General features: G+C 32.1%; 1 protein-coding gene across 9 annotated transcripts in view; it reads right to left on the bottom strand.

The window, feature by feature from the left end:
- The window catches only part of XRCC4 (X-ray repair cross complementing 4), a 365,806-nt gene that overhangs the window by 89,355 nt on the left and 248,877 nt on the right, over nucleotides 1-27,574 (bottom strand). For all 9 annotated transcript variants that reach the window (XM_074282159.1, XM_074282158.1, XM_074282151.1 and 6 more), the window contains one exon: nucleotides 3,338-3,485. In XM_074282159.1, the coding sequence (XP_074138260.1) occupies nucleotides 3,338-3,485 (148 nt within the window). The remainder of the gene's footprint in view (nucleotides 1-3,337; nucleotides 3,486-27,574) is intronic.

A 27,574-nucleotide genomic window follows, 5' to 3' on the forward strand; every position in this document is an offset into this window, starting at 1 on the left:
TACTTTTTTAGAATAAATGTCAGTAGGTGATGTGTTGCACATAGGGCTTTTGATGATTTTTCTTTGACAAATCTTTATGCTTCACCTGGGTGATGCCTAACTAAAATTCTACCTTCTCCAACTCCTTTTAATTCTAGTGATTTCTCTGTGTTACTTATTCTCTGTTGATCTTTTATATAGCTTGCTTGGTACATATTTCTTTGCATGCTGTATCCCTAGTACTTAGCACAATGCTTGGCACATAGTAGGCATTTAATCAATGTTGATTGATTGATTGTTCAGTTTTCTTCTGCTCTTTTTTGTTCCCTTTAGCTGGAGGTTTCCAATTATCAATCCCAATTGGGTGAGGGATATAATTTATATTCTTTTTCTCTTTTATTTATTTATCTTTAAGTCTCCCTCTGAGATGGATAAAAAACTCATTCATTGCTGTCTCTGTGCATTTCTTTCCATTCCTATTATGTGTTCCCCTACAAACAACACCTTAAAATATTAATGTTACATACAACATAGTTATCTGTAGATGTTTACTCTCATATAATCTGCTTTTAATTACCACAACAAGAAACTCAGAAATGTTTGCTGAAATAATTGTCACCTTACAAAACTCATGTAACTTAAGAGCTCAAAAATCTTTAGTGGGAGAGGAGCTTTTCCAGTTAACTATGCTCTTTAGGAAGAAATTTGGAGAAATATTCAAGATATTGAACCCCTTTGCTAAATCAGATAAAGACTGACAATATCTCTGGTGATTTAGCTTGCACTAAATAAAACAGACATGTTGCTACCTTCAATAATATTCATTAGACAATACTGAAATTATTGAATCAATCTGACCTCCTCAAAGTTGGCCAAATTACTTGTGTGATTAACCTGGTCCATATAAAAGGACATATTGTCTCTAACTCTCTTTTAGGAATAGTAAGATCCTCAGAGTAGAAGAAGGAGAATAGGAGAGGCCTAGATATAGCTCAAAACATATATTATACCTACCAAGTCACATAACAGACAATACCCAGTAGGACTTAAGATCTCCTCTGTTAACATTAGGTGATATGAGCAAAGTCAAGTAATTTATTGTAAACAGCATATACAGGAAACTTTGTACTTTTAAACAATCATAATGTTTTAGATGATGCTAAAAAAGATAGTACAAACCACAACTATGAAAAATAATTTTCTAGTGAGTGAGATACACAAAGGAGAAGCCAGTTCTAGCCTTTGGTTTACCCATTTGGCAGTCACTTCTGGAGTCAGAATCTGCATCTATAGCATATCATAATAGGGTTGATAAATAATCATTTTGAGTCTTAAGAAAGGTTAAAATATATTCTGAAGGGCTTAGAAGAGTATGACAAAGTGTTTAAAGATTTCAATCAAAATATAGGAAATTGTAATATGAAATCTTAGAACCTGATGGATTAGCTCTCAGTTACCAGGTAAAATTAATTATTCAGAAAAATTTGTTTCCCAATGGTTCATGAAAGCAAAGGGCTAGGGAGATTTGTGAATGTTTAGATAAAAACATGCACTTCAATTACTTGAAATGAGTTAAGCAAATAATGAAAAAACATTTCAAATTCCATCTCCTGAGAATGATATGAAAATAACCCAAGACATAACAAAGAAAAAGAACAATTTCACTCCTTTTGCTGCTTTATTTTGGCAACAAATATTGTTGGATTAGGGAACTAATGTAGTTTGAAGTAAAAACACCATACAACTTTTTAATTGATAAATACTGAAGTCAATATTCTTGGATATTTAAAATTTGCTTTGACACCTATTCATTTTTACTCAATGGAAGTGAACTGTTTCATATTAGATATGGGTATGCTGAATAAACATGGATATAATCACTGACTGTGAAAACAAATACTGTATTTGCTTGAATAGAACAAAATATTAAATGTCTTCACTAAAATACAAAAGGAAAATATTTAGAGAATTGATTTAGAATCACATTTTTCTTGTTTTGCATTGTATATATCTGAATTTATGAATGTTTTTGGCCAAGCCTTACTTCTAGAAATTACAAACAGACTCTCTATGCTTTGGTACAGAAATAAAATCTAGCACATAGGACATCAATCAGTACAGTAGTAGTATGAAACAAAAAATAAAGAGCTGGACTAGGAGTCAAGAAATCATGGGTCTAACTCCTTCCTTTGACATTTACTAACTGTGATCCTGAGCAAAAGACTTGGCTTCTGTAAGCCTCAGTTTCCCCATATGTAAAATGAGGATAATAGCAGCTATCTTCAGAGGACAGCTGTGAAGATCAACTATGATTATGTAAGCTTTGCAAATGCTAAAGTGCTATACAAACGCAGATATTATTTTTATGTACTATTAAGAAATTTATAAATATTGTATTTCCAAATCCTGACAATTTATATTAGATAAACTATATAGAATCTGAGGTTCTAGTCTACAATATTCAGTTTCTTAAACTACTTCAGTAACACTGCTCTTGCCAGGGTTTGTTTATAGAAACAATTTGGCTGTTTTTTCTTTTGTATTTTGGGACTGTTTCTTACTTACTATGCTATGTATGATTTAACCACTGATCTTCTGGTCTATACTGAATGAGATTTCAACAATTAAAAAACAACAGATAGAATCCAAAATTCTGCAGAGAAATGTAAAATATGAATAAAAGTGGAAGAATGTTCCTTTTTGGGATCCAAACAAGCCTACTCCAGAGATGATGTAAATCAATTTGGCCTTCTATAAAATATCTAAAGATAGGTGGGATCTGATTTAGATTTAATCTAGATTGCCATCTCATTAAAACTTAATTGAGATTCTCCTCTTTCCCAGGTTTATAGGTTAATGAGATAAAAAAGGAAAAGAAAGTGAGAAAAAAGTCTCAAAATACAAAAAAAGATTAATAATGGAGATTAGTACCCTCAAGTCACAAATTTTGATTCATACATTTACTGGATTGTGCAACTGGATTCTGAATTGTGCAATAAGGCTGAAATTTAAAGCTCAAGATGATTTCAAGATCATTAGTATCCTACATATTATTTCCAATTAACATGGAAATACCAGAAAACTTTTTTTTAATTGTAATTTCAGCATTTATGATTAAAAGAATAAGAATTAAATAATTTACTAAGGTAACACTATTTATTCAAGCATTTTACATTTCCTCCAATTCAGTCCAACTTTGGCAGGGAGAAAGAGAAGGTTCTGGTGTTTATATAAATAGAAAAACAGTTAAACTGAATCTTGTCATGGTAAAATGTGAATTTTTCATAAAAAACAAAATCGAACTATGCTAACACAAAGAATTTACTTTGATATAAGAATTAAATGAAAAACTGCTTACTTTTCCTTTTCTTGAAGAGTTGGTTTCTGAGGAACAAGTTGAGGTTCTGTATCAACTTTTTTCTGCAACCGCTGCCTCTTTTTTCTGCTTGGTGCAATATCTGTGACATCTGGACTTGAAATAATGGAATCATTTTGGCTAAAATTGGCTAGAATGAAATGAAATGAAACAAGAAAGTGACCTAATGAGGCAAGGAAATTTTAAAATAATTAAAGCAAAAATGTTCTTTTTAATCTATAGACAACATTTGTAAGTAAAGTTAGACATTGGCACTTATTTTTTACCTTTTGTATTGACATTCAATTAAAAAAAATCCTTTATATTTCTCTGGCAATTGAGGAAAATACAACTAATTAAACTATGAGGATTAATACTTTAGCTCTTGGTTTTAGTACCAACATTTTTTCTCCTTTAGGTCTAGTTTCACTACTTGAGGATTCACATATTTAAAAAGTTAAATATGAAGTTAAAAAATATAAATAGGTGAGCTAACATCATTAAATGTCACTAAAGTAGCTATATCTATAGGACCATATACATGACACTGCCTAAAAATGTTTAATAGACATGAAATTAATCTAAAGGGTAAAATAAAAGTATGTGAATTGTGTTGTATGTCACTTTGACAAATACTTCTGCCATAAAGGTAATATGCAGTCTGCTGGATGGCTGACTTCTTGCTAAGGTAAATATTGTACAGGGCACTGTAAGGAATTCAAAAACGATTACAAGTCAGTATCTATTCCTGAATTACTCACAATACAATGACAGAGATCCACTACAATCCAATACAAATTTACTTATTACTGTGTGCAAGGCACTGTGTTTCAAGCTAAAATATAAATGTAAAAGGAAAAACAGTTTTGTAGACCTTAAGTTAAAAAAAAAAAAAAAGTAGTTTAGGATCCATATTCAATTAATACATCATGCTTTGCTTATTTTCTGGATGAAAGTAGACTTTATAGAAGGATATATAATGAGCCAACTGTCTCACTCTTATTATTATATATTTATGGAATAAATATATATATATTTATAGAATATATGATTACACATTTATAGAATAAATACAGAATTTATAGAATAGAATATATTTTTAGAGGTATTTGAGATATCTAGAAGTTACATACAGTATTTTCTGACCTTAGGAGCTTACAATCAAGTTGAGAAGACTACATAATTGAAAAGATAAACAGTAGTATATGTCAAATAAGTTGTACAAATATTATGAATTACCAAAATACAACTTTCCAAATTATGTAAGGAAACTTACTTTCAACACTCTTAACAATAGGTTACTATTATTTATTTTCCAAAAACTAAACAAATTAAGTCTTTGTCAACAAAGTGCTGTTGGAAGGTATTTGGTTTTTTTTTTTAATGTAGATTCACAAATATTAGACTTGGAAATAGCCTATGTTGATCTGAAACATCAATCTATACAGCCAACATATACCTTTTTAAACTTTTTTAAGCCAGAAGGCAAGGTTCATTATTTTAATCATTCACAGAAATTAGCATGGGAGGAGGGAAGCGGGGAGGAGGACAAGAAATAAAAAAGGTCAAATGACATGTACATTATCATGAATACAGTAAATCAGAGAAGAGAAAGCCTTTTTTTTTCTTGATTTCTAATCCAATAAAATCTCATCTAGTGTAAATGCTTTCATATAATGAGCAAAGGATGGACTTTTTATAAAGAAAAAAAGGTTAGCAAAAGGGTCAGGGTCAGAAGGCATTTTAATAATAGATGGGGCATAGATCAATTTGCAAATCAGAAAGGGGATAGCATTGCTGACAAGTCTAATGATTTAGAAAAGCTAAGGAAAAAAAGTAAAAGCAACAGTTTTTGTTTTCTTGATGTTTTTATAAAAAATATCAACAACATACAGGATCTTGCAAATAGAGAAAACTATGTTCTAACCTAGCAAATCACATGCTAATACTTTACTGGCTAGTCTCTTCAAAATACTTTATTGGCATTCCATAACCATAATATTTAAACTGTAAAAAAGACTGTACCATTTTTATATGTCTTTCCCCCAAATACACTGGAGCCTCTTTACAATGTTGCCATTTGGTGACTATATTAATAGTGCCCCCCAAAATATGTGATAAGCCTTTCTTATAGCATTTTCTTCCCATTTCTAGTTACATTTCAATGACACAATTTAACTCTCAATATATTAAATCCTTGAAATAATGAAGCATATCATTCTTTATGTACTTTATATATCTTTCTTTAAAATGAAGTTTTCATATATTACCATGATGCAAAGCTATTTATAACTTCATTTTTATTATAAACTTAATGCCAAATAAAACGAACATTTCCATACACACAGAACAGAAAAAGAATGTGTAAATTTGTATTTTTTAGCAACATTAAGTGAATGCATTATTTTTTGAACTCCATATCTTCCTTTTGAAGATTGGCTTTTGCCAATAATGATAGAACTTTCTATATATAAATGTTTCTAAAGCTCTTCAAGATTTATGAAGTACCTTATATATGTACATCTAATTTTTATAATGTCCTTATAAAATAGTTACTAAATATGAATACATGTATATATGTATGCGCATGCATGTATATATAATTCTATATGTAATGAAAATAAATATTAGATAGGTTGTAATTTCCTTATGTTTACATAGCTATTAAGGGGAGAATGAAAAGTCTATTATTTTCTACTAAGGCAGCTATCTCCCACAGTTACATACTCATCTTTTTAGCTAATACACATGCACACAAAATATTTAAATATACAAATTCAATCATTTGATTACAAAATTAGTTAAATAGAAAGAACAAGTATTTAGCAAAATTAGGAAACCAGGGAAAGAATTTGTGATTTCATCAGCATGAGAAATTCCAAATATGGTTAACTTTCTTTATTATCACAAATAGCAATTATATGAAATAACATATCAAGTCTTAGACAGCTACCTGAGGCAAAAGAAAAGAAAAAGTTAAGTGACTAGCCCAGAAGGACTTGAGCTGAAATCTTCAACCTTTACTTTGCAGGTATTCAACAATCTCAAAAACTTTGAATTTAATGATTCTGAAGCCAGAATTTTTTTATACCTGTAAAAATTCCTAGAGGGCTTCATTATGAGAGTTTATATTTTCTGGTTTTGCATTGAGGAGTATGAAATTCGAACTTCACATTGGATGGAATAACCAATCGGGAGTCAGGAAGATTCATATATGTGAATTCAATTCTGGCTTGAGTATTAATTAATTGTGTGACCCTGGGCAAGTCACTTATACTGTTTAGTTCATCTGTAAAACCACTCTAAGAAAATCCCAACTGTGGTCAGCTAGATTAGACTGAAAGATTGAATAACAATAAAATGGAAATTCAATTTATTAATATCACCAGTTGTCCACAATTAAGGCACACTATATATATATATACACACACATACACACATATTTATTTATTATATGTTATATATTATATAAATTAAATAACTAGCAGAGCTTATTTGTTTAGAGTACAAATAGGATAATTAATTTACTAATCCCCATCCTTTTAACCTTAATCTCTAATTATCTTTCCTTCTCAAGCAGATTATAATATCCTAACCCAGAGATATTATATTAAGGCTGTATTAATTATCATTGATATAACATAGGGATGTCTTCAAAAGAAAAGAACCCTGATGTCTTTAATGCCAGAGTAAAATGGAAATGTTAGATATAGAAATATTTATTTCATATATCCTGATAGAACTCTGGGGATAGAGAGGAGGCAAGCAGAGAAGCAGGGAAACAGTTTTCAAATAGGAAAATGCCTTTCCTTAAAAGAAAAAAAAAATTGAATCAGAACTAGGATATGGGAGTGGCAAGGACTTATTCCTTACTGAATTAAGGACAATATTACAAGAATTTGAGGCCTAAGCCTCTACTTTATAAAGTTCTTCTGCTTGTTTAGTGGAGAACCAAGTGCATTGTAGATTCAGAAAACAGAAATAAAGAACATAGGAGAGCAGAGAGGATGGAGTTACTTTAGGAGAGGAGGAGAAAAATAGGTTGAATTGGTTGGGTGGTGTCAAATTATATAAAGCAGGAGGAAGAATTTGGCCTAAATTTCCTTCATTTTTCCTTTCCCTTCTCCCTACTTTCTAAGAGATATCTCATAAAACAAATAATATTTTAAAAATAAAATTCTCTAACTTAGATCTTTAGTCAATTTATTTGAGTTTACATCCTTGTTTTCTTGTCCTTGTACCTTCAGCTCCATCCTTACCTCTACTCAGTAAAGCATATGATTACTCATATAATCAAGTGACTAAAGGTAGGATAGCATGTGCAGACAAGGCCATTTGAAGGAGTCATAGTTGAAACTATCTCTTTTCTTACTAAACAACAACAGAGAATTAATTCCTTAACTCTTGGAAAAGGGGAAGGGGGAGCAGGCTTGCCAACCCTTGCATTTGAATCTTATTGCATACTTTTCAAATGTTTATTGAGAAAGCTGAAGGACAAATTGCATATTTAGTTCATGTATCAAGCTCACTACAACTAGAAAATATGGTCTCTTCTATGAACCTTGGAATGGGGAAAGGAAAGCTTTGACAAAGAGGCTTTCCTTACCACTTGACAAGAACTCCATAGGGGTCTGGGGGGGATATGTTCCAACAGGAGAGAGAGGCACAGTATGAAATTCCTTGAGCTCTTTCAATGTCAAGATAAAATGACATTTTATCAAATGTTCTGGAGGCTTTCTTAACCTTCCAGCAATGTGGATTTACCCCAGGAATGAACATATTTTGTAAATTTAAGTCTACAACTATCAAACCCTCAAACCTCTATATTTTCAAGTTCTTAGTTTATTTGGTCTTGTCACTTGTTATCAGGAAACTTGTTTTTAATCCTAAACTTTAAATATTTATTTTTATGATATATTGCCTTAACACATTAGAAAGTCTAACAAAGTCCCCAAGGAAGGTGTTAAAAAATCAATATATTAAAGAAGAAGTAATTAATGTTAGCAATCATTTAGCTTTAGAATCAGTATCTCAAAGAACCAAATGAAGAAGACTCAGGTGTTCAAGTTCTTTGGCAGGCCTCTCCTATATTTCAAAATCTTCAATGACTTTAGAATTCCTAAAAATACAATAAACTCTGTAACCTAACACATATGGACCCCCATAAGTGAACTGCCTTTCTAATATTTTTTTCTCATTACTAACCTTCAGGAACCATCATTTATTTATTTGCTTCTGTGTTCCTGGTTAATTTTTCCCCTTTAAAACCTACAAGTTATTCAAAGAATAATTTGTGCAGATAATTAGTGAGATTTGATTAGTCATATACATGATTTGGACAGATTTTGGCTGATCATTCAAAAAATTTGACTAAATTTATGATTCATGACCCTCACCATCTCTCCCATATCTCTAAAAAGCAGGAAAGTGACATGTTAGGAAAAAATAGCAATTTTCCATTTTTCTAACCCAACCCAATCGCAGAACCACAACAGAGAATTTCTTGTTTCCTGAACTAATATAACCAGGTCTCACACCAAAACAAGCATCAAACCTAGATAAAAATCCTTGAATTACAGCATTAAAAACTCTATTTAAAGGCTTAGCTTCAAAAGTTGCATTCCTTTCTTTTCCCCAAGGCAAAATAAACAAACAAAACCACTTTTTCCATATCTTCAATCTTGGTAATATATCTTATTGGTAGGAATAAAGTCTAGGATAGAAAGAAACTGAGATAAGGCTAATTACTCCCTGAAGAAATTTCCTAGTATCTTAAGAATAGCCATCTATTTTAAAGTGGGGTGTTCTAATCTAATCACAATCAATATGTTTTTCTTTGCCATTAGTGGGATAGGGCATTTACAAAATTTAAAATAAATTACTATATAGTTTTTACTACTATAATCTATATAAAGGCACTGATAACCATCTTATATAGGTCTATGGCCTAATCTATTAGTTTGCAATCAGTAAATAATAGATAATTAATTACCTGTGCTCTAGACCCTTAAAGTGGTTCCCCCTTTGCTCACACCCTTTGCCCCAGAAGTCACATTTCTTATTTAGACAACACAGCTGGAAGTAAGATGTGAGGATAAATAACATTTTACAGAAGGGTAACTACAGAAATCTTTGGAAATTTAACACTAATAATGTCATTTGCAAAGATCTGGAGGGTTGAGCTACACAAAATAAACATCAATGAGATTCTTGGGTAGAAAAGTGATACATTGTCCAGGTTAAATTTTTTTATTAACTACATAAAAGCCATATTTCAACATTTTAATTATATTTTCATGCATATTTATTTTTAAGAGCTACCTAATATTTATAATAGCAATGTTATAAACAATGTTATAATTTCCATGTTTTATTATTCAACAAATGTTTATTTCACCATGGGGCTGAATTATGGGGAAACTAAGTGATGATAATTATTTCTGCCTACAATATGTCATCTCTTCATAAGATTTTAAACTCCCTGAGGACAAGAAGGTTAGTTGTTGGGGACATGAGGTAAACACAAATAATTATAAATTAAAATGAGATGTGCCATAAAAATGATAAAAATTAAATGTTCTGAAAAGTGATTAAAAAAAAAAACTGTTTGAATACTTTTAAACTGAGGTATTTTCCAAACTTTTATAATCATTCAAAATGTCACTCAACAAAACCTATTCTAATTTTTTCCTCTAATACTTTTATCTGAGACAAAACAAAAACAAAAACAACCACACACAAAAAAAACAATAGATAAAGATATAGAGATTGTTATATGAAGTTTCTATATGTGAGTTTCTTTTTCAGTATTGGTAATAGGCACCATCCCAGAAAAGTAATCAAATCCCAAGACAGTCTATCCCAATTCTGGGCAACTCTATGTAGAAAAAAGAAATGCTTATTTCATACTTAAATGTCACATATTTTGCATCCATTGGTCATAACAACAATTGAGAACGTGGAAATTATTCAAATACTTGAAGACAATGATTATCCTATGTAACTTCTCCAAATAGCTCTAATTTCTTCATGAGCTTTTCTTACTTCATGTCCTCTTACCATTAAAGTCTTACTTTTTTTTGACTGGCTTCCAATCATCAAAATTATTCCCAAAATATGACACTCAGACCTGAAAGCAATATGATCCCTGGAAGCTATTATTCTTTCTCTCTCTCCTCTAATAGCCAAACTCCTAAGAAGAGATGTTATCACCTTTTAGTTTAAACTTCCTAATCTTTCATAAATGTTTCACTCCCGGGAAATCTGGCTCCCCACCATATCTATGGATTGAACCTGCTTTTTTAGAAGAACTTTTCCCCAGTCTGGATTTTTCTGAAGCTCTTGAAGATGTTGACTACTTTCTTTTAGTTTTCATCTACCCCTATCTGTCCATCAATTAATTAATAAGCAAAATTAAGTACTTATAGAGCTTGCATTGTGCTAAACACTGGGGATTTAAAAAAAAAAGGGAAACAAAATAGTTCTTGCCTTTAGGAAGCTCAAAAATATCTTGAAGAATTTTTCCAATTGCTATATTAAAATTTAGAATTTCCCCAAGTAAATTAGGTTTTTTTTTTTTTTTTAAAAGATATAGGATTATATGATGATCAATTCTGATGGATGTGGCCATCTTCAACAATGAGATGAACCAAATCAGTTCCAATAGAGCAGTAATGAACTGAACCAGCTACACCCAGCAAAAGAACTCTAGGAGATGACTATGAACCTACATAAAATTCCCAATCCCTCTAATTTTGTCCGCCTGCATTTTGGATTTCCTTCACAGGCTAATTGTACACTATGTCAAAGTCCGATTCTTTTTGTACAGCAAAATAACTGTTTGGACATGTATACATATATTGTATTTAACTTATACTTTAACATATTTAACATGTATTGGTCAACCTGCCATCTGGGAGAAGGGGTGGGGGAAAGGAGGGGAAAAGTTCGAACAAAAGGCTTGGCAATTGTCAGTGCTGTAAAATTATCCATGCATATATCTTTTAAATAATAAAAAGCTATAATAAAAAAAAAGATATAGGATTAATATGACTTATTTCTAATGAATCCATGCTGGCTTGGATCATTGCTTTTCTTTCTTGGTACTCACAAGCCATCTCTTCGATAAGCAATTAAGTAAAATAGATAAGATAATCAAGATAGAATTTACAAAACAAACAAACCAGCAGTCCAGTATTTAAATAGACTCAAGAATGCAAACTAGTTGAGAAGTCTGCTCAATAGAACTTTTGTGAAAAGGAGGGAACAGTTCCTAGAAATTTAGTTTAAAAAAGCACTAAATCCTATATAATACAATATTTGAAATTTATTTTTAAAAATCTAGACACCATGAAAACTTAAAATAGCGGAAAACACACTTATGGATAGTAGTAAAATTCTTACCCCCACCCACCCCCCAAATCAAAAAAGATCAAATAGGGAGTTTTATCTTTTTTGAAACAATTTTGAAGTTCTGAATAAACAAAATCAATGTAACTAAAATAAGAAGAGCAACTACAAAAGAGGAAAAAGATCTTTGTACTGAATATCTCTTTATCCAGGTCTAAAACCCAAGATGTGTGTTCTCTCCTCTCCTCTGCTGCAGCTTTTCTGTATTCCTGACTTCCTTAAAGATTAACAAATTGCAGGTAATTGACTGACTCTAAAGTTACCTTCCATCAGCTCTGTGTATTTCTTTTTATTTAAGTACCTCATCTCATCTATTAGGTCACTATTTCCTCAATGGCAGGGAATTTTTATTTTTGCCTTTTTTCCTGTATCTTCACTACTTAGCATAGTACCTAAAATACAGCAAGCACTTAATAAATTTTTGTTGATTGAAAGTTACAAATAAAAAAGATTAAGAAGTACCATTCTCTAATATAAGGCTATAAACAAGATATGGATATGAACAGTTTACAAAAAATCCAACAAATTACAAATTATCATTTAAAAACAATCTCTAGGTTACTAATAATATTAGTGGGGGTTGAAATTAACATAGATTTCTTCCCCATAGTAAGGAAATATAATATTTCTTGGTAATTCATCTTACTCTTAACATGACAGTTTTGTTGTTACTGTTGTCCTTAGCATTATTAGTAAACTGCAATTCCTACGGGGCTGTAGCTTCCCTGATATCTTACAGAAGCACATTTCTCTTGTATTTTTTCTCAGTTTCTTGCTTTTATGTCTTCATTTTAAATAAAACATTATTAAATTTGATCCAATTAGAGAGCTTCATTATATAGTCATGTAGTCATACTGCTTTAAACCCTTTCTCATTCATGACTATTACCAGAACTTTTTTTTTTTTGGGGGGGGGGAGAGAAATGATCTCTTTATTGAATTAAACTCCTTTTTAGAAGCTCAAAAATGACTTTAAACTTTGAAAAATTCACTCATCTAAAGTTTATGATTTAGTTTTGGAACATATGCATTGTGTTCCTATTTGTTAATCATAAACAAGAAGATAATAGCTGATTTCTCCAAAATTACTATCATTTCTCTTTTTTTTTTGGGCTAGAAGGAGGACCTATATAGAAGTTCCTTCATTAATTTCTCTAAAATTTCTCTAATTATAATAACTATTTATATTTTTAAATACTTTTCTCAAATGTTGGATGTTGGAAGAAAGGTAGAAAAACTGGAGCACTAATATAATACATTGTGGATGGAGTTGTGAATTGATTCAGCCATTTTGACACACAATTTGGAACTATGCCTAAAATTCTATAAAACTGTACATACTCTTTGACCAAGAAACACTACTGCTTGGGACAGCAAGGTGGCACAGTGGATAGACTACCAGCTCTGAAGTCAGAAGGATCTGAATTCAAATATGGTCTCAGATATCTAACACTTACCAGTTGTGTGAGACCCTAGAAAAATCATTTAACACCAAATGTCTCTCAAAAAAAAAAAACAACCCAATATTGCTACTACATCTATAAAGAAGGGTCTATTTGCAAAACTAAACTCTGGAAGCATATTATGAACCTCCAGAGAAAGAATTAATATTGTTTGAATACAGACTGAAATAGGCAATTTTTCACTTTCACTCATTCTTTTTCTTTTATTCATGTCCAATTGCACATATATATAACCTGCATTTGATTGCTTACTCTTTCAAGGAAGGGTGAGAGAGGGATAGAATTTGGAATACAAAACTTAAAAAAAATATGTTTAAAATTGTTTTAGCGTGTAATGATGGGGAATAAAAATATATTTTAAAAAATAAAGCACTTGCATCATAATAACTCTATGAGGTAAGTGATACAAACATAATTATCCCTATTTTAAGAGGAGGCAATTGAATTCCAAGAATGTTAAATGACTTACCTGGTCACATAACTATCTGAAAACTATATTGAAAAAGGCCAACTTAGTGAAAAGACCAATGCTCTCTTTCTACTATCTTACTCTTCTTTAACTCTCTGAAAAGATCATAAGATTATAGATATGGAATCAGAAGGGACCTTAGAAGTCATTTAGTCAAAGTCTCAATTTTTACATAAGAGAAAACTAAAGCTTAGAGAGGTTATGACTTGCCTTATGTGATACAAAAAATAAGTAGTAAAAGCAGCATTCCAAACTAAATTTCTTGACTTCTTTCTGGCTATATATGCTCCTTCTATCCTCCCAAAAGCAGGCCCTTTCTGCTATGCTCCTTCTATTTTCTTACTCTTTATAAGCAAGTAAAATCAATAACTCAGAAAGAAGCAGTTAGCCTCAAAGCAAGAAGACCTGGTTCAAGGCCTACCTCTAAAATATAATGGCTATGAGCCTGGATAATTAAGGTTTTTAATTTTTAAGAATTTTAGGAAATAAAATAAAATAAAATAAAATAAAAATAAAAAAAAGTTGCAAAGAAATTACCAGCCTAAATTGATAGTACAAATTTTCTCATTTAGAAGCTCTTAAAAAAATCATAGGTAAAGTTCCACCATCTGTTTATATGTCTTTCTCCATTTCTCTATTTCTATGTCTTTATTTCTGTCAACAATTGCAGACAATTTTGTCTACAGACAGACACAATTCCAGCAGTTCACTTTGGTTTACTGTTGAAATTTTTAAAATATTATTACTTTCAGCTTGGCATGGCTTGAAAATTAGTAAGTGAGGAGTCTGATTTTTTATTCAGTCAGTTTCCTATAATTTACAGTGATCATCCTTGAATATCTCAGATGGGGGTCTTACAGCAAACTCTCACAGCTCTCTGGGTTGAAATTCTCAATCATTACTAAAGTTCTTTATACATCTGAAATACTAAGGGACTTCTGAGATGTCTGAATAGTGCAGCCAAAGAATTTACTATTAATTGTTAAGGCAAGAAACATACATCTTCTTGAAATACAAGGAGAACAAAACAAGACAAAACAGAACAATCAGACTATGGAAAAGAAATTTTGAGCCTCCAATATTACTATTTATTCTAGTGAGCAGTTATAAATAATAAACCCTGGAAAGCTGTTTTAATGGCTAATAGGTTTCAGATAACAAAACTACAATTTCTCAACTTTCACCATTTTCATAAAGGGGCCCCTGCGTGTATATGACCCACATCATGAAATGTTTGGGGTACAGAATAAAGCTTTCATTGTTGCTCTACAAGGCAGAGATTAACTTCTGGAAACTTCAAGACCTTTTAACTGTTTCCATCATAGCAGCTGGGCAAGCCCTTGTGAGATATTTATGTTGGCTTTTCAGGGGTTTTTTATACCCCAATTATAAGAATATATGAATTGATACACATATCTTAAAGATTATTTTATTATAGTCACTTGGAGAAATATTTTGACTGTTTATGAATAATTAAAATAAAACATTTCTTTGGAACAAAATATATTTGTATATTATTATCTCTCTCTTCTAAAGAGAATCTTTCCTTATTGTGAAGTTTTTCAACTAAAATCTCAATTTCCTTTCCTCAATAACCATTAAAAGAGATAGGCAAACAATTTATAAGAAAGTTTTTGTCTAAAAGATAAGACTTATAGTTGTTGTTATTTGTTGTTATTGGAAAATTTTTAGAATTAGACTCCAGACATTGCTATTGGATAAAGCTGTTATTATCACTGACTTAAAATAGACCACTAATTTCTGTTTTAGCTAAGGTTCATTTTATTTAGTTTTATTTTACTTTAAAAGTGTTTAATTAATGCCCTTTTCCCCTTTATATCATGGACTTTTCAATCTCCTTTCATCCCAGACTAAATCTTCCTTTGTGACAGAGAAAAACAGTTAAACCATGTGATACAGTGAATGCATCCTGAAATGTACAAATTATTTTGACATTGTAGTCTTCCAACTATGGACAAGAAGGCATGTTTCCATTATATGTTCTCTAAGACCTTCAATTTTTTTTCATAATTAAGAGTTCAACTCCATTTTAATGATCTTTTAATTTAAATTATTATTAATATTATATGTAGTAGATTCTCAAATCTCTGCAAATATTGAATTAAGGAATAATGAATCATAGCTCCTTGGGGTAATATAGGTATAGATTCCTGCAAGGTTCTGGTCACATTTACATTAGTACTTTCTGCAGTGCCTTCATGTATGTATTAATGAAGTTCCTCTTCTTTTTTTCTAAATGTATGCTTTTGTTGATTAACATTGAATTCATGGCCAATAACACATTAAGTCACACTTGAATGAAGCTTATTTAATGTATACATTTTCTCCATGGAAAGAAAGAAAAGATATATTATAGACTTCTTGTGCTTAGGAACATTATATCTTCTACAAATAATTGTTTTCGTGTTTTCTTCCCCATTAGAATGTAAGCTTCTGGTGGGCAAAGATTAATTTTATTTCCTTCTTAAGAGTCTCAAGAATTTAGCACAGTGCTAAGCACATAATAGGTACTTTAACAAATACATGTTGACTTAATCTGATCTGAAATTCCTCCCAATTTTAAATCTTATGATATTAAGATCTACTAATACAGTGGTGTCAACAAAAAAGGAAGGCCAAGAAATATGATTTGATGATGGCAGAGTAGGTTAAATAAATAGCACTTATTAGGATCTACTATGTGCTAAAAGAAGCACCTCAATAGATCAATGGATAGAGCATTGGGCTTGAAAGACCTGAGTTCAAATTTGATCTTAGACACTCACTAGCTCTGTGACTCTAGGCAAGTCACAAGCTCTGTTTGCCTTACCCCACTGGAAAAAGACACTCTAGTGTCTTTGCCAAGAAAACTCTATTTATACTGGAAATACATAGAATCTGCTCTCAAGGAATTAATGATCAAATGGGGGATACAACATGTAAATAACTGTGTAAAAACAAAATTTGTACAGGATAATTTGAGAGAAGGAATTTAAATTAAAAACAACTTGGAAAGGCTCTTTGCAGAATGTGGGATTTTAGCTGAGATCTAAAAGAAACCAGAGAAGCTAGGAGAAATAGTGCTGGACAGTCAGTGAAAATACTTGGAGTCAGGATATAAAGTAGCCCATTTGAGGAACAGCAAGACCTGGACTATGAAATAAAAAGTAACCAGATCACAAAATATACGGGAAAGGGATCTAAAGGAGTACAGGATTTGAAAGAAAAACAGAAGATTTTACATATGATCCTGAAGGTGCTAGGGAACTACTGTTATTTAATACAGAGAGGGATGCTATGATCAGACCTGAATTTTAGGAAGATCAATTCAGCAACAGATTGGGATGGGAAGAAACTAAAGATAGGGAGACCAACCAAGAGATGGTTTAGGCTTGAAGTGATGAAGGTTTATAGCAAGGTGGCTGGACTGTCACAGAAAAGGATAGGAAAGCACAAACTGAACCATGCATCAACCAGAGCAGGAAATAAGGCTGGTAATTCTGCTGATGCCTTAAAATTGGTCTGTAACAAACAGAGCTAGTTAGGTGTGTAAGGAGAGAGTGAAGAGAAGGGGCTGAAGAAGCTCATGAGCACGGTACCATAACACAAATGAAATGGTCAAGGGCTCCAGTACATATTTTCCCCTTTTCCTTTTGAGATTATTAAGCCAAAGAAATACCCCTTCTTCCTTTCACATTAGATCATTTAATACAGATGGAACAAAATGGAGGGAGAAACAAATAAAATATTTTCATAGGAACACAAGCTGGAAGAAAGTTTAGAATCAGCTAGTCTAAAACCCATATCTTACAGATAAGAAGGAACAATAGATAAATTGCTGTCTACAATCTCCTATTCCTGTGATAGGCAGCCATTTCTAAGCATCATCCTACTGTGAAGATGGTATTTAAAATGTCATGTGTACTTGGAAAAATATGCTGAAGCCATTAAGGTTTTCATAATGGATTCAGGAATGGTGTGCATAATAAGCTATGTGTGACCTGAAAAAATATATGTGACATTATAATAATGTTCTTGAGGGAAATGTTCTGGCGTAGTTGCTGTCAATGTTGTAATGGAATTATACTTCAGGAAAAAAAAAAATCAAACAACTTCATTCACTTTGTGGTACCTTTTTTTTTTTTTTTTTTTACCTCCTAAAAGATATAGAGATGAGGTAGACATAAAAATTTTCTACTCTAAGAAGAAGTGATCCAATCTCTTTTTTCAAAGTACTTTTATGTACTAAAAAAACCTGTTGGCAGCAAATTTTTAGCCTAGAAACTCTCTTAGAATTCCTTACTAATGTATTTTTAAATTTTTTTTACAATTAATGTCCATCATTACTACTTATTGTAGCTATGCATGTATATATATATGTATATATATATATATATAGGTATGTGTTTGTCTGTGTGTGTGAGGGATAAAGATTGAGTCTCTTAATCTTGCCCAAACTGGAAGTATAGGAGTTACTTAGCCCACTTTAGTTAATTCCCAAATTTTAAAGATCCAGTACTTTTTAGTCTCTCTGTAAACTCACTCCACAGGAGAATTACAGGAGTTTTTCACCAACTATGGCTGCTACTTTATATTGAATTGGTTTTTAATTGTGCTATTATAATCAGAAATATAATCAATCCTCAACATTTGCAACTTCAAGCATTCATAAGATTTTGTTAGTAATCTCATTTTCACTTTCATGTTGGCAATTATGCACATTAATGGCTATGTCCAATAGAGAAAAAAAAAAAAAAAAGAGAGAGAGAGTTGTGTGCAAGTTTGTGGAGTGGTTGGTCCTATTAGGCATTTCACAGGTTTTGTTCACCAAATGAATGTAGAATAAATACCCTGTGTGTAAGAAGCAGACACTGTTGTGACTTATTTCAAGCTGGTATGTCTTTCACAGTCTTTAATACTATCCACTAGCCATAAAGGACAGAATGTTAGAGATATCACTTGTCTAAGCATCTTCCAACAGGAGCAACTAAAATCCCAGCAATTTCTCCCTTGGTTTTTGGAGGGCAGCCAAGGTAGAGAGGTTTGTAACAATACAGTATACAATACAGTGCCCTCATACTGCTATCTGATACAATAGAAGGTAAGATTTTGGTTAAAAATATTTTATTTTTCTAAGAATTATATTTGTTGTATTTTATTTATGGTACTGTAGATTTCATGTGCTATGAAAATGATTATTATCTGAAATCAATGTGTGTGTGTGTGTGTGTGTGTGTGTGTGTGTATGTGTGTGTTATTGAGGTGTTAGCATAGATAAGGTTACAGAATTATAAGGGAATTACTAGTGGGACAAAATGTTTTGCATTCTAGAAATTTTATTTAGTGTTTTTCATGGTTGTTGTGGAAAAAGGTGCATCTTATCAGAATTAATGTTCCGTTATAAAGAATCATATACTGAAAAGTATATTTTCAGCAGTCTCTAGTGAAAGATAATAGGTTTTGGTGGTCACAGGAACCTAATCCCTCTTTTCCATAGGTTCAGTATATCAATACTTGTGTTTTTTACTTTTGCACCATTTTCTAGGAATGTTATTCCCATGAAATTTGAGAATCAACAATATACATACACACGCTGTGCTATGGTAGTATTTTATAACAATTAATAGCCATGAAATGCTATTTTACAAAACTATTGTTGATGTAGAAGACCCTCAACTCCAAACTTCTCTTCCTAAAATGTAGGTCTAATTATGTCACCTCTCCTCTCAGTAAATTTCAATGCCTTCTAAGTGCTTTTAGGATCAAAAGTAAAACTTTTTTTTTTTTTTGGTGGACATTTAAAGTCCTTCACAACTTGCCCACAACTTGTCTTTCCAGTATATATATTATTCCCTTTCCTTGTATAACAGTCTTGACAACTGGACTTTATTCCTTTTTAAGTTTTTTGTTTGTTTCCCCCTATTCATTCCCTTCACCCCACCCCCAACCAACCTATAGTTAAGAAAAGATATATTTATGTATGCATATGTAAATATATACATATACATACTACTCTCCTATATGTCTCTCCTACTCCTGCTGTCCTAAGTTTTCCCATTAGAGATCTCCTTTATCTACTCCCTTCTCACCTTTGCCTCACAGAATCCTTCAGTTGTTTCAAGACTCAGCTCAAGCTTTACCATTTACAAGAATCTTTCCTACCTCTTTTCCCACTGCTACTACTATTGACTTCTTTCCCATATTTAGCTACCTTGAATTTATTTTGTATATATAGTCTGTGTATCTATTTCACTAACATACACAAGCAACATATATGTATATATTTTGTGTGTACAGGATTATTAGAAAGTAGGGATTATGTAATTATTTTGGCTTTATATCCCCAATACATAGTAGTTCCCGAATAGAGGCTTCATAAATATTGATTGGTTGGTAAACTGCAATACATAATTCACAAGGTTGTCCTGAGAAAACTGCTTTATAAACTTATATAAAAGTGAATCATCAGTGTCATTATTCCATCAGCTTTTCTACAGGTTTGGTGGCTAGGTGTGAGATGATAGAGCCAAAGAATTGTCAAAGATTTTCCATCACTATAATGAAATGCAATCCAGAATGATTTGTAAGAGAAAAATCTGTCTCCTGGCACTTTAATCTCCTGACTGCCATAGGGATTACTCCCTGATGTCTGTTTTTTCCTCTTAAAAAATGATTAGTATCACATATAAAGACACCTGTCTTCTTCACTAGAATTCCTATATTATCTCTCTTATTGTTCTGTCACTACTTCAAGAAGAGACAGTCTGATACAGGTGACAGATTCTTCATAGTGCTTTTTGGGAAGACATTTTTAAAAAGCAGATTTTCATAAATAAATACCATATAACATTTTGCTTATAATAAAAAAGTAATAATTTTATGATTTTGCATATTTTTGGAATCTATTAGGATACCATGATTTTTGAAACCAACTATTTATCACTTTTTTCTTTAGTATTTCTTAGTTAAATAAAAAAAAAGTTTCACATATTTCAAAGATAAATTCAAATTTAAGAAAAAAACATTAAAATTTGAAGTAGTGTGTTGACTTACAGAAAAAATAATTTGCTAGATTTTTTTGCATATAAATGAATAGGCTAGGCACAAGAAGATCAACAAGATATTCAATTAAGGGTAAATTTGGGACTTACATATTAAAGTCAGCATTTTAAAATATTCCTATATGGAACATTTTAAGTCTGTACAAAGAAGTATATTATTTTCAAATAATAGTTGTCAGATAACACTTTTAATAACACAAATAAGAAAGTTAGAAAGAGAAAGAGAGAGAGAGAGAGAGAGAGAGAGAGAGAGAGAGAGAGAGAGAGAGAGAGAGAGAGAGAGAGAGAAAGTCTAGTTAACAAATATTGATTAAACATCAAGGAATGCTGCTCCAATGGAAATAGTAGATGAAAACCAAAACACTTCCTGGAAGAATCGAACTTACTGTCAGGCAATGTTCATCAAGGGAATGTTCAGCTAAACTTAAGAAATGATAAAAGGGACAATTTTATTGATTTATTTTCAAATTAAAGCTTCTTATTTGCAAAATATATGCATGGATAAATTAAGACAACCCTGAGATACCACTACACAATTCCCAGGTTGGCTGAGATGACAGGAAAAGATAATGATGAATGTTGGAGGGGATGTGGGAAAACTGGGACACTGATGCATTGTTGGTGGAATTATGAATATATTTAAACCATTCTGGAGAGCGATTTGGAACTATGTGCAAAGGACTATCAAACTATGCACACCCTTTGATCCAGCAGTATTTGGGCCTATATCCCTAAGAGATCTTAAAGGAAGGAAAGGGATCCACATGTACAAAAATGTTGTGGCAGTCCTCTTTGTAGTGGCAAGAAACTGGTAACTGAGTGGCTGTCCATTAGTTGGAGAATGGCTGAAAAGTTATGGTATATGAATTTTATGGCATATTATTGTTCTGTAAGAAATGATCAGGACATTGATCCTCTAGAGGACTAGAGAGACTTACATGAAATGATGCTAGTGAAATGAGCAGAACCAGGAGATCATAATACACGGCAACAACAAGATTATATGATTATCAATTTTGATGGACGTGGCTCTCTTCAACAATGAGATGATTGATGCCAGTTCCAATGATTTAGTGACAAAGAGAGTTATCTACACTCAGAGAGAGGATTGTGGGAACTGAGTGTGGTTCACAACATAGAATTTTCACTCTTTTTTTTTTTCATTTTTTTTTTCTGGTGTGGCGAGATCATTATATAAACATGTATGCATATATTGGATTTAAAATATATTTCTGCCATGTTTAACATAAAAAAGACAAAAACAAAAAAAACAAAATATATACATGAATAATTTTCAACATTCACCCTTGCAAAATTTTATATTCCAAATTTTTTCTCTCCCTTTCCCCCAACCCCCCTAGATGGCAAATAATCCAATATATGTTAAATATGTGCGATTCTTCTATACATATTTTCCACAAATATGCTGCACAAGAAAAATCAGATCAAAAAGGAAAAAATGAGAAAGAAAATAAAATGAAAGCAAACAACAAAGAGTGGAAATACTATGTTGTGATCTACATTTAGTTGCCACAGTCCTCTCTCTAGGTGCGGATGGCTTTCTTCATCACAAGACCGTTGGAACTGACCTGAATCATCTCACTAGTGAAGAGAGTCATGTCCATGAGAATTGATCATTGTATAATTTTGCTGTTGCTGTGTACAATGTTCTCTTGCTTTTGCTGACTTCATCAGTTCATATAAGTCTCTCTAGGCCTCTCTGAAACCATCCTGCTGATCAGAACAATAATATTTCATAACATTCATACACCATAACTTATTCAAGCCATTCTCCAACTGATGACATCCACTCAGTTTCCAGTTTCTTGCCACTACAAAAAGGGCTGTTATAAACATTTTTGCATATGTGGGTTCAAAAGGGGCAATTTTAGAGAAACCTGGGAAGATTTGTATTATTGATGTGAAATCAAATAAGTAGAATAAGAGAACAATATTTTAAATAAAACATTTTAAAAACAAATAGATTTTAAAATAATATTTATTTTTCCAAAAACATGTAAAGATTATTTTCAACATTCATTTTTGTAAGATTTTGTGTTCCAAATTTTTCTCTCTCCCTTCTTTACTTCCTTCTTCCCCAGCACAGTAAGAACTCTGATATAGGTTAATATATATGCAATCCTTTTAAATATATTTACATATTTGTCATATTGTACAAGAAAAATCAGAGCAAATGGGGAAAAACCATATTCAGTCTCCGTAGTTCTCTCTCTCTGGATGCATATTGCTTTTTTCATCCCAAATCTACTGGAATTGCCTAAAATCACCACCTTGTTGAGAAGGGTTAAGTCCATTACAGTTGGTCATCACATAATCTAAACAAACATTTATGAAGGGCTTAAAAATGTTGATTAACACAATGATCAAGCAAGATTCCTGAGGATCAATGATGAATCAGGTTACACACCTCTTGATAAAGACATGATGGAGTAATAAACAAAATAAGATACACTTTTGGACATGGCTAGTATGAGAATGTATTTTGCTTCATTATACTTGCCGAAAAAGAGAGAGGTAGGGAGAGAGGGAGGAGGAGGAAGGGAAAGCGAGAGAGAAAGAGAAAGAGAATAAATGCTTAATTTGAAAAAAAAAAAAAATTTAAAGTTTACCATCTCTTTGCTTAATGTCAAGCAATACCACCATAAAAGTTCAGTTAGGACAAATCTCAAAGGTCATTTTGTCTAATCTGGATGCATACAAGCACTCTGGCCTGCACAACCTATAGCACACCTAACAAGTGATCACCTAGTCTTTGCTTTAAGACTTTCAGTAAGAAGAACCCATTACCTCCCAAGGAAGTCCATTCAATTTGGGGACAGCTCTAATGGTTAGGAAGCTTTTCCTTAAATGTCTGATTCTCTGTAGCTATAAAACATTGCCTCCTAACTTCTGCCTCAAAGAACCCTTAGCTAACTTCAAAGTACAGTCACAGATTATAGATGGCTTTTTTTCATTTCATCAGATAACAGTATTTTCTTGTGCCTGAAACTATTTTATGTTACTTAGTATGTGTCTCTATATCTGTTCCTATATACTTGGGGACATTGCCAGTGGTATGCAAGCTCCCTGAGGGCAAACTGTTTTGTTGTCTTTTTGTCTCCAACACTTAGAATGGTGCCTAGCATAGAGCTAGTGTATGGCAAAAGAGAGGTCCAGACAAAATATTTTAGTAAAATCTCATAGAACACTAACTGCTCGGGGAATATTTCACTGAAGAGCTGGTACCTAAGCAGAGTCTTCACAGAGAGATTTTAATTAGGGAAGGTGAGGAAGGAGGGAAAAGGGATCTGACAAAATTCCCAGCATAGCTAGGACTTCAGTTTAGCTGGGACAGACTTCATTGGGGTATGCTTAGGGGAGGTTACAGGGTGTAGGATGTGAAACCAGGCTGGAAAGATACACTAATAAGAAAGAGGGCAGAAAAATGAATATATTCCCTAAACTCATAGCATTTCAGAGTGTGAAAGGGAATTAGAGACCATCTATGTTCAACCATTTCTTTTAATATATGTGTAATTTAGCCTCAAAGACATTAAATGATTTGTCCAAAGTGATTTGTCATTCCTCTAGATATTGAAGAAGAAAGTAAAATTCATCCTTCAGTTTACTAGGAAGGTGTTCATTTCACTATAACATGTCCCCATCCCTAAGCTCACAATTCTACATTTCATACTTAATTGAAGATTATATAACCAAGAAGATCTGGTTTATCATTTTGACCTAATTAGAGATACTTTTCAAAACAGTAGATTCATTCACTATAGCTAAAATCATCCTTTGTTATAACTAAAGTGGCCTAGTTTGAAAAAGTTTTTAAAAGAAAAATTGTAAACTATTACTAATTACATGAAAGATCACTCCAAACAAACAATATCAGAAATGAAAGTCAAAACAACTCTGTGATATAAAACTTTGTACTCAGCAATTGGTGAAGTAGTCAATACATGAGAATAGTCAATGACATGTTATAGATCAGTGAATTGGTATAACCATTTTAGAAAGTAATTTGGAATTATGCTTCAAAAAGTTATAATGTCCCCTTTATTGAACATATGAGATAATCAGAAATCCCACTGCTTCATACATGATTTACGGATAAAAAAGCAAGCAAACAAACAAGAAAGGTTGCCCAGATACAAGAAAGTACTCATAATGATAGGAAAGAAAAGGGGAAAAGGTTAATATACATATCAGACACTGTCCTAAATACTTTTTATAAAAAATCATCTCATTTGATCTTACAAAAACGCTACAGAGTAGGGACTATTATTATCCCCATTTTACTATTGAGGAAACTGAGGTCAACAGAGATTAATTGACTTGCCCAGGGCCATATAGATAATAAATTTCTGAGGCTGGATTTGAACTTGTGCTCCTGACTCCAGGCCCAACTTCATATCCTCTCTTATATTGAGGACAACTTCTTGTTGCTAATTATTAAATTTTCAGTGTGAGTAGTTATGTTAAAAATGAGCAAATAAAATCGAGGCTTGATTTACTTTTTTATTGATTATCTAGAGCCAAGAAAGTGTGGGGGAAATGTTAGTAACACAGTATTCTGGTTGGTGTCCCTGTTTCCAGGCTCTCCCAACTGCTAGTCATCCTCCATTATGCTGTCAAAGTGATTTTCATAAAGTGAAGTTCTGATCATGTCATTTTCCTTCCCATTCAATAAATGCCCATGGCGCCTTATTACCCTATTAAGAATCAAACATAAAACTCACAATTAAGTATTTAAAACTCTTTACTACTTGATTCTCAATCTTTCTAGTCTTTTTGCACTTTACACCTTCATCCTTTTCCTCTCTTATGATCTATACACTAGTCCACTTGTTGTTCCTTACACACAATGTTCACTCTCTCAACTCTGTGGCATTGTATTGATTGACTTTCCTTGTTTCCTTCTGTCTCCTGGATTCCTTGGCTTCCTTCAAGACTCAGGTCTTTCTGACTCCAGGCTCAGTATCCTATCCATTATACCCACCGAGCTGTCCTAGCATTGTAAGATATCTTTTCTGGTCAAAGTCTTTCCTTCCCCCAATTCCTTTTAGATATATATTGTGTGTGTGTGTGTGTGTGTGTATGTATGCATGTATATACTACATATGTGTATGAGATAGCAAATAATTATGTTCATGCAAAAATATATAAAGTAAGTAAATAACTGTATAATACCATATATATAATTATAGTTATTTACACATTATTTCCTTTATTAGAATTGAGTTCCTTGAGAGCAGAAATAGTGAATGCTTTTGTCTTTGTATCCCTAGCTGAGGGTTTGACATAATAAGGTGATTAATAAATGTTTCTTGATTGAGGGACATCAAGACATACCTTGATTCTATCTACTGTTTATTTCCACCCAACAAGGTTTAGTCTCAATTAATGAGAAATTAAGTGCTTTTTAAAATGACTTAATTCTTAAAATGAAGGAATCGAGTCTTAAAATTTTTTGTTCATACCAAAAGTCAGTTCTTTAGATTTCAAAACTTGGGGGCAGCTAGGTGGCGCAGTGGATAGAGCACCAGCCTTGAATTCAGGAGGACCCGAGTTCAAATCTGGTCTCAGACACTTAACACTTCCTAGCTGTGTGACCCTGGGCAAGTCACTTAACCCCAGCCTCAGGGGGAAAAAAAAAAAAAAGAACTTGATAAAATAAAATAGATTTCAAAACTGACCTGTTAACCCATCAGTATAGTGAAAACTGAACAGATTCTTGGGTGTACTGCAGAGAAACAATGGATTCAATATCACTTTTTAATTCATTCCTCTCAAATAACTAGACATAATTTGTTGTTGTCCAACTACTGAGAAAAACAACTCTGAATAAGAGTTTTCTACTATATAAGTAGGTCAGTGTAATCATGATAGAAAAGTAGATAATGAGCATCGACAGAACACATCATTTCCAAATCTTTTAATGAAGCTAATGGGTGAAAATTATAGATTTCTCTAACATGATTCTTAAAATTGTAAATACTGCTATTTAAGAAAATGGGCATATTCTCATTTGCATTTACATGAGAGAGACACATGGAGAGCAATGGTAATGTAGTTTCTATAGAAAAGTATGTGAAGAACTCAGTGATAAAAACAAGTTTATAAAACAAGAGAAATAATATAGAATGTCTCAGCCATTGAATTGCCCTAATAAAATAAAGGATTGGTAATTATATTACTGCCATTAACACCAAAAGCCACTTACTTAACACCTATATGTTCTTCAAAATCTGCACAGTGAGTTAAAATATGTGGTTTCTCTCAAGTGGAAATAATTCACACTAAGCATTTGTATAGAGTTAGCTCAGGTAAAATTGTCTTAAAGTATGAATGATATCTCACATTTATAGAAAAGGTGTGGTACAAAATTAAGTAATTGACTCTACTGCTGTATATATTAGTTTAATTTGGCATGATGGATGAACAAGAATTAAATATGTGTTTGCACCAATATTCCTGTAAATTCTAGCTTGTTCCGGGGAGTGGGGTTATCCACTCAGTGAGATCACAGATCTATTTGAGTATTTAACCTTGTACAATAGGAAATTTGGCTTCAAGCATACCTAAGCAAGATTGAGCTTTAAAAAAAAAGGCAACTATAGCTGCTACTGTAACTGCATTCATGATTGATGTGCCCATTTCATCTCAAACAAGATAATATCTGTATCCCTTTAAATAGGGAATGGCAGAACAAGTTGTGGTATATGAAGGTAATGGAATATTATTTTTTCCTTTTGCTCTGATTTTTCTCTCCCAACATGATTCATAAAGTATTGTGTATTAAAATTTTTTAAAATAATATTTGTAAAGCACT

This window comes from Sminthopsis crassicaudata, chromosome 1, assembly GCF_048593235.1.
Source record: "Sminthopsis crassicaudata isolate SCR6 chromosome 1, ASM4859323v1, whole genome shotgun sequence".
Lineage (NCBI taxonomy): Eukaryota > Metazoa > Chordata > Mammalia > Dasyuromorphia > Dasyuridae > Sminthopsis > Sminthopsis crassicaudata.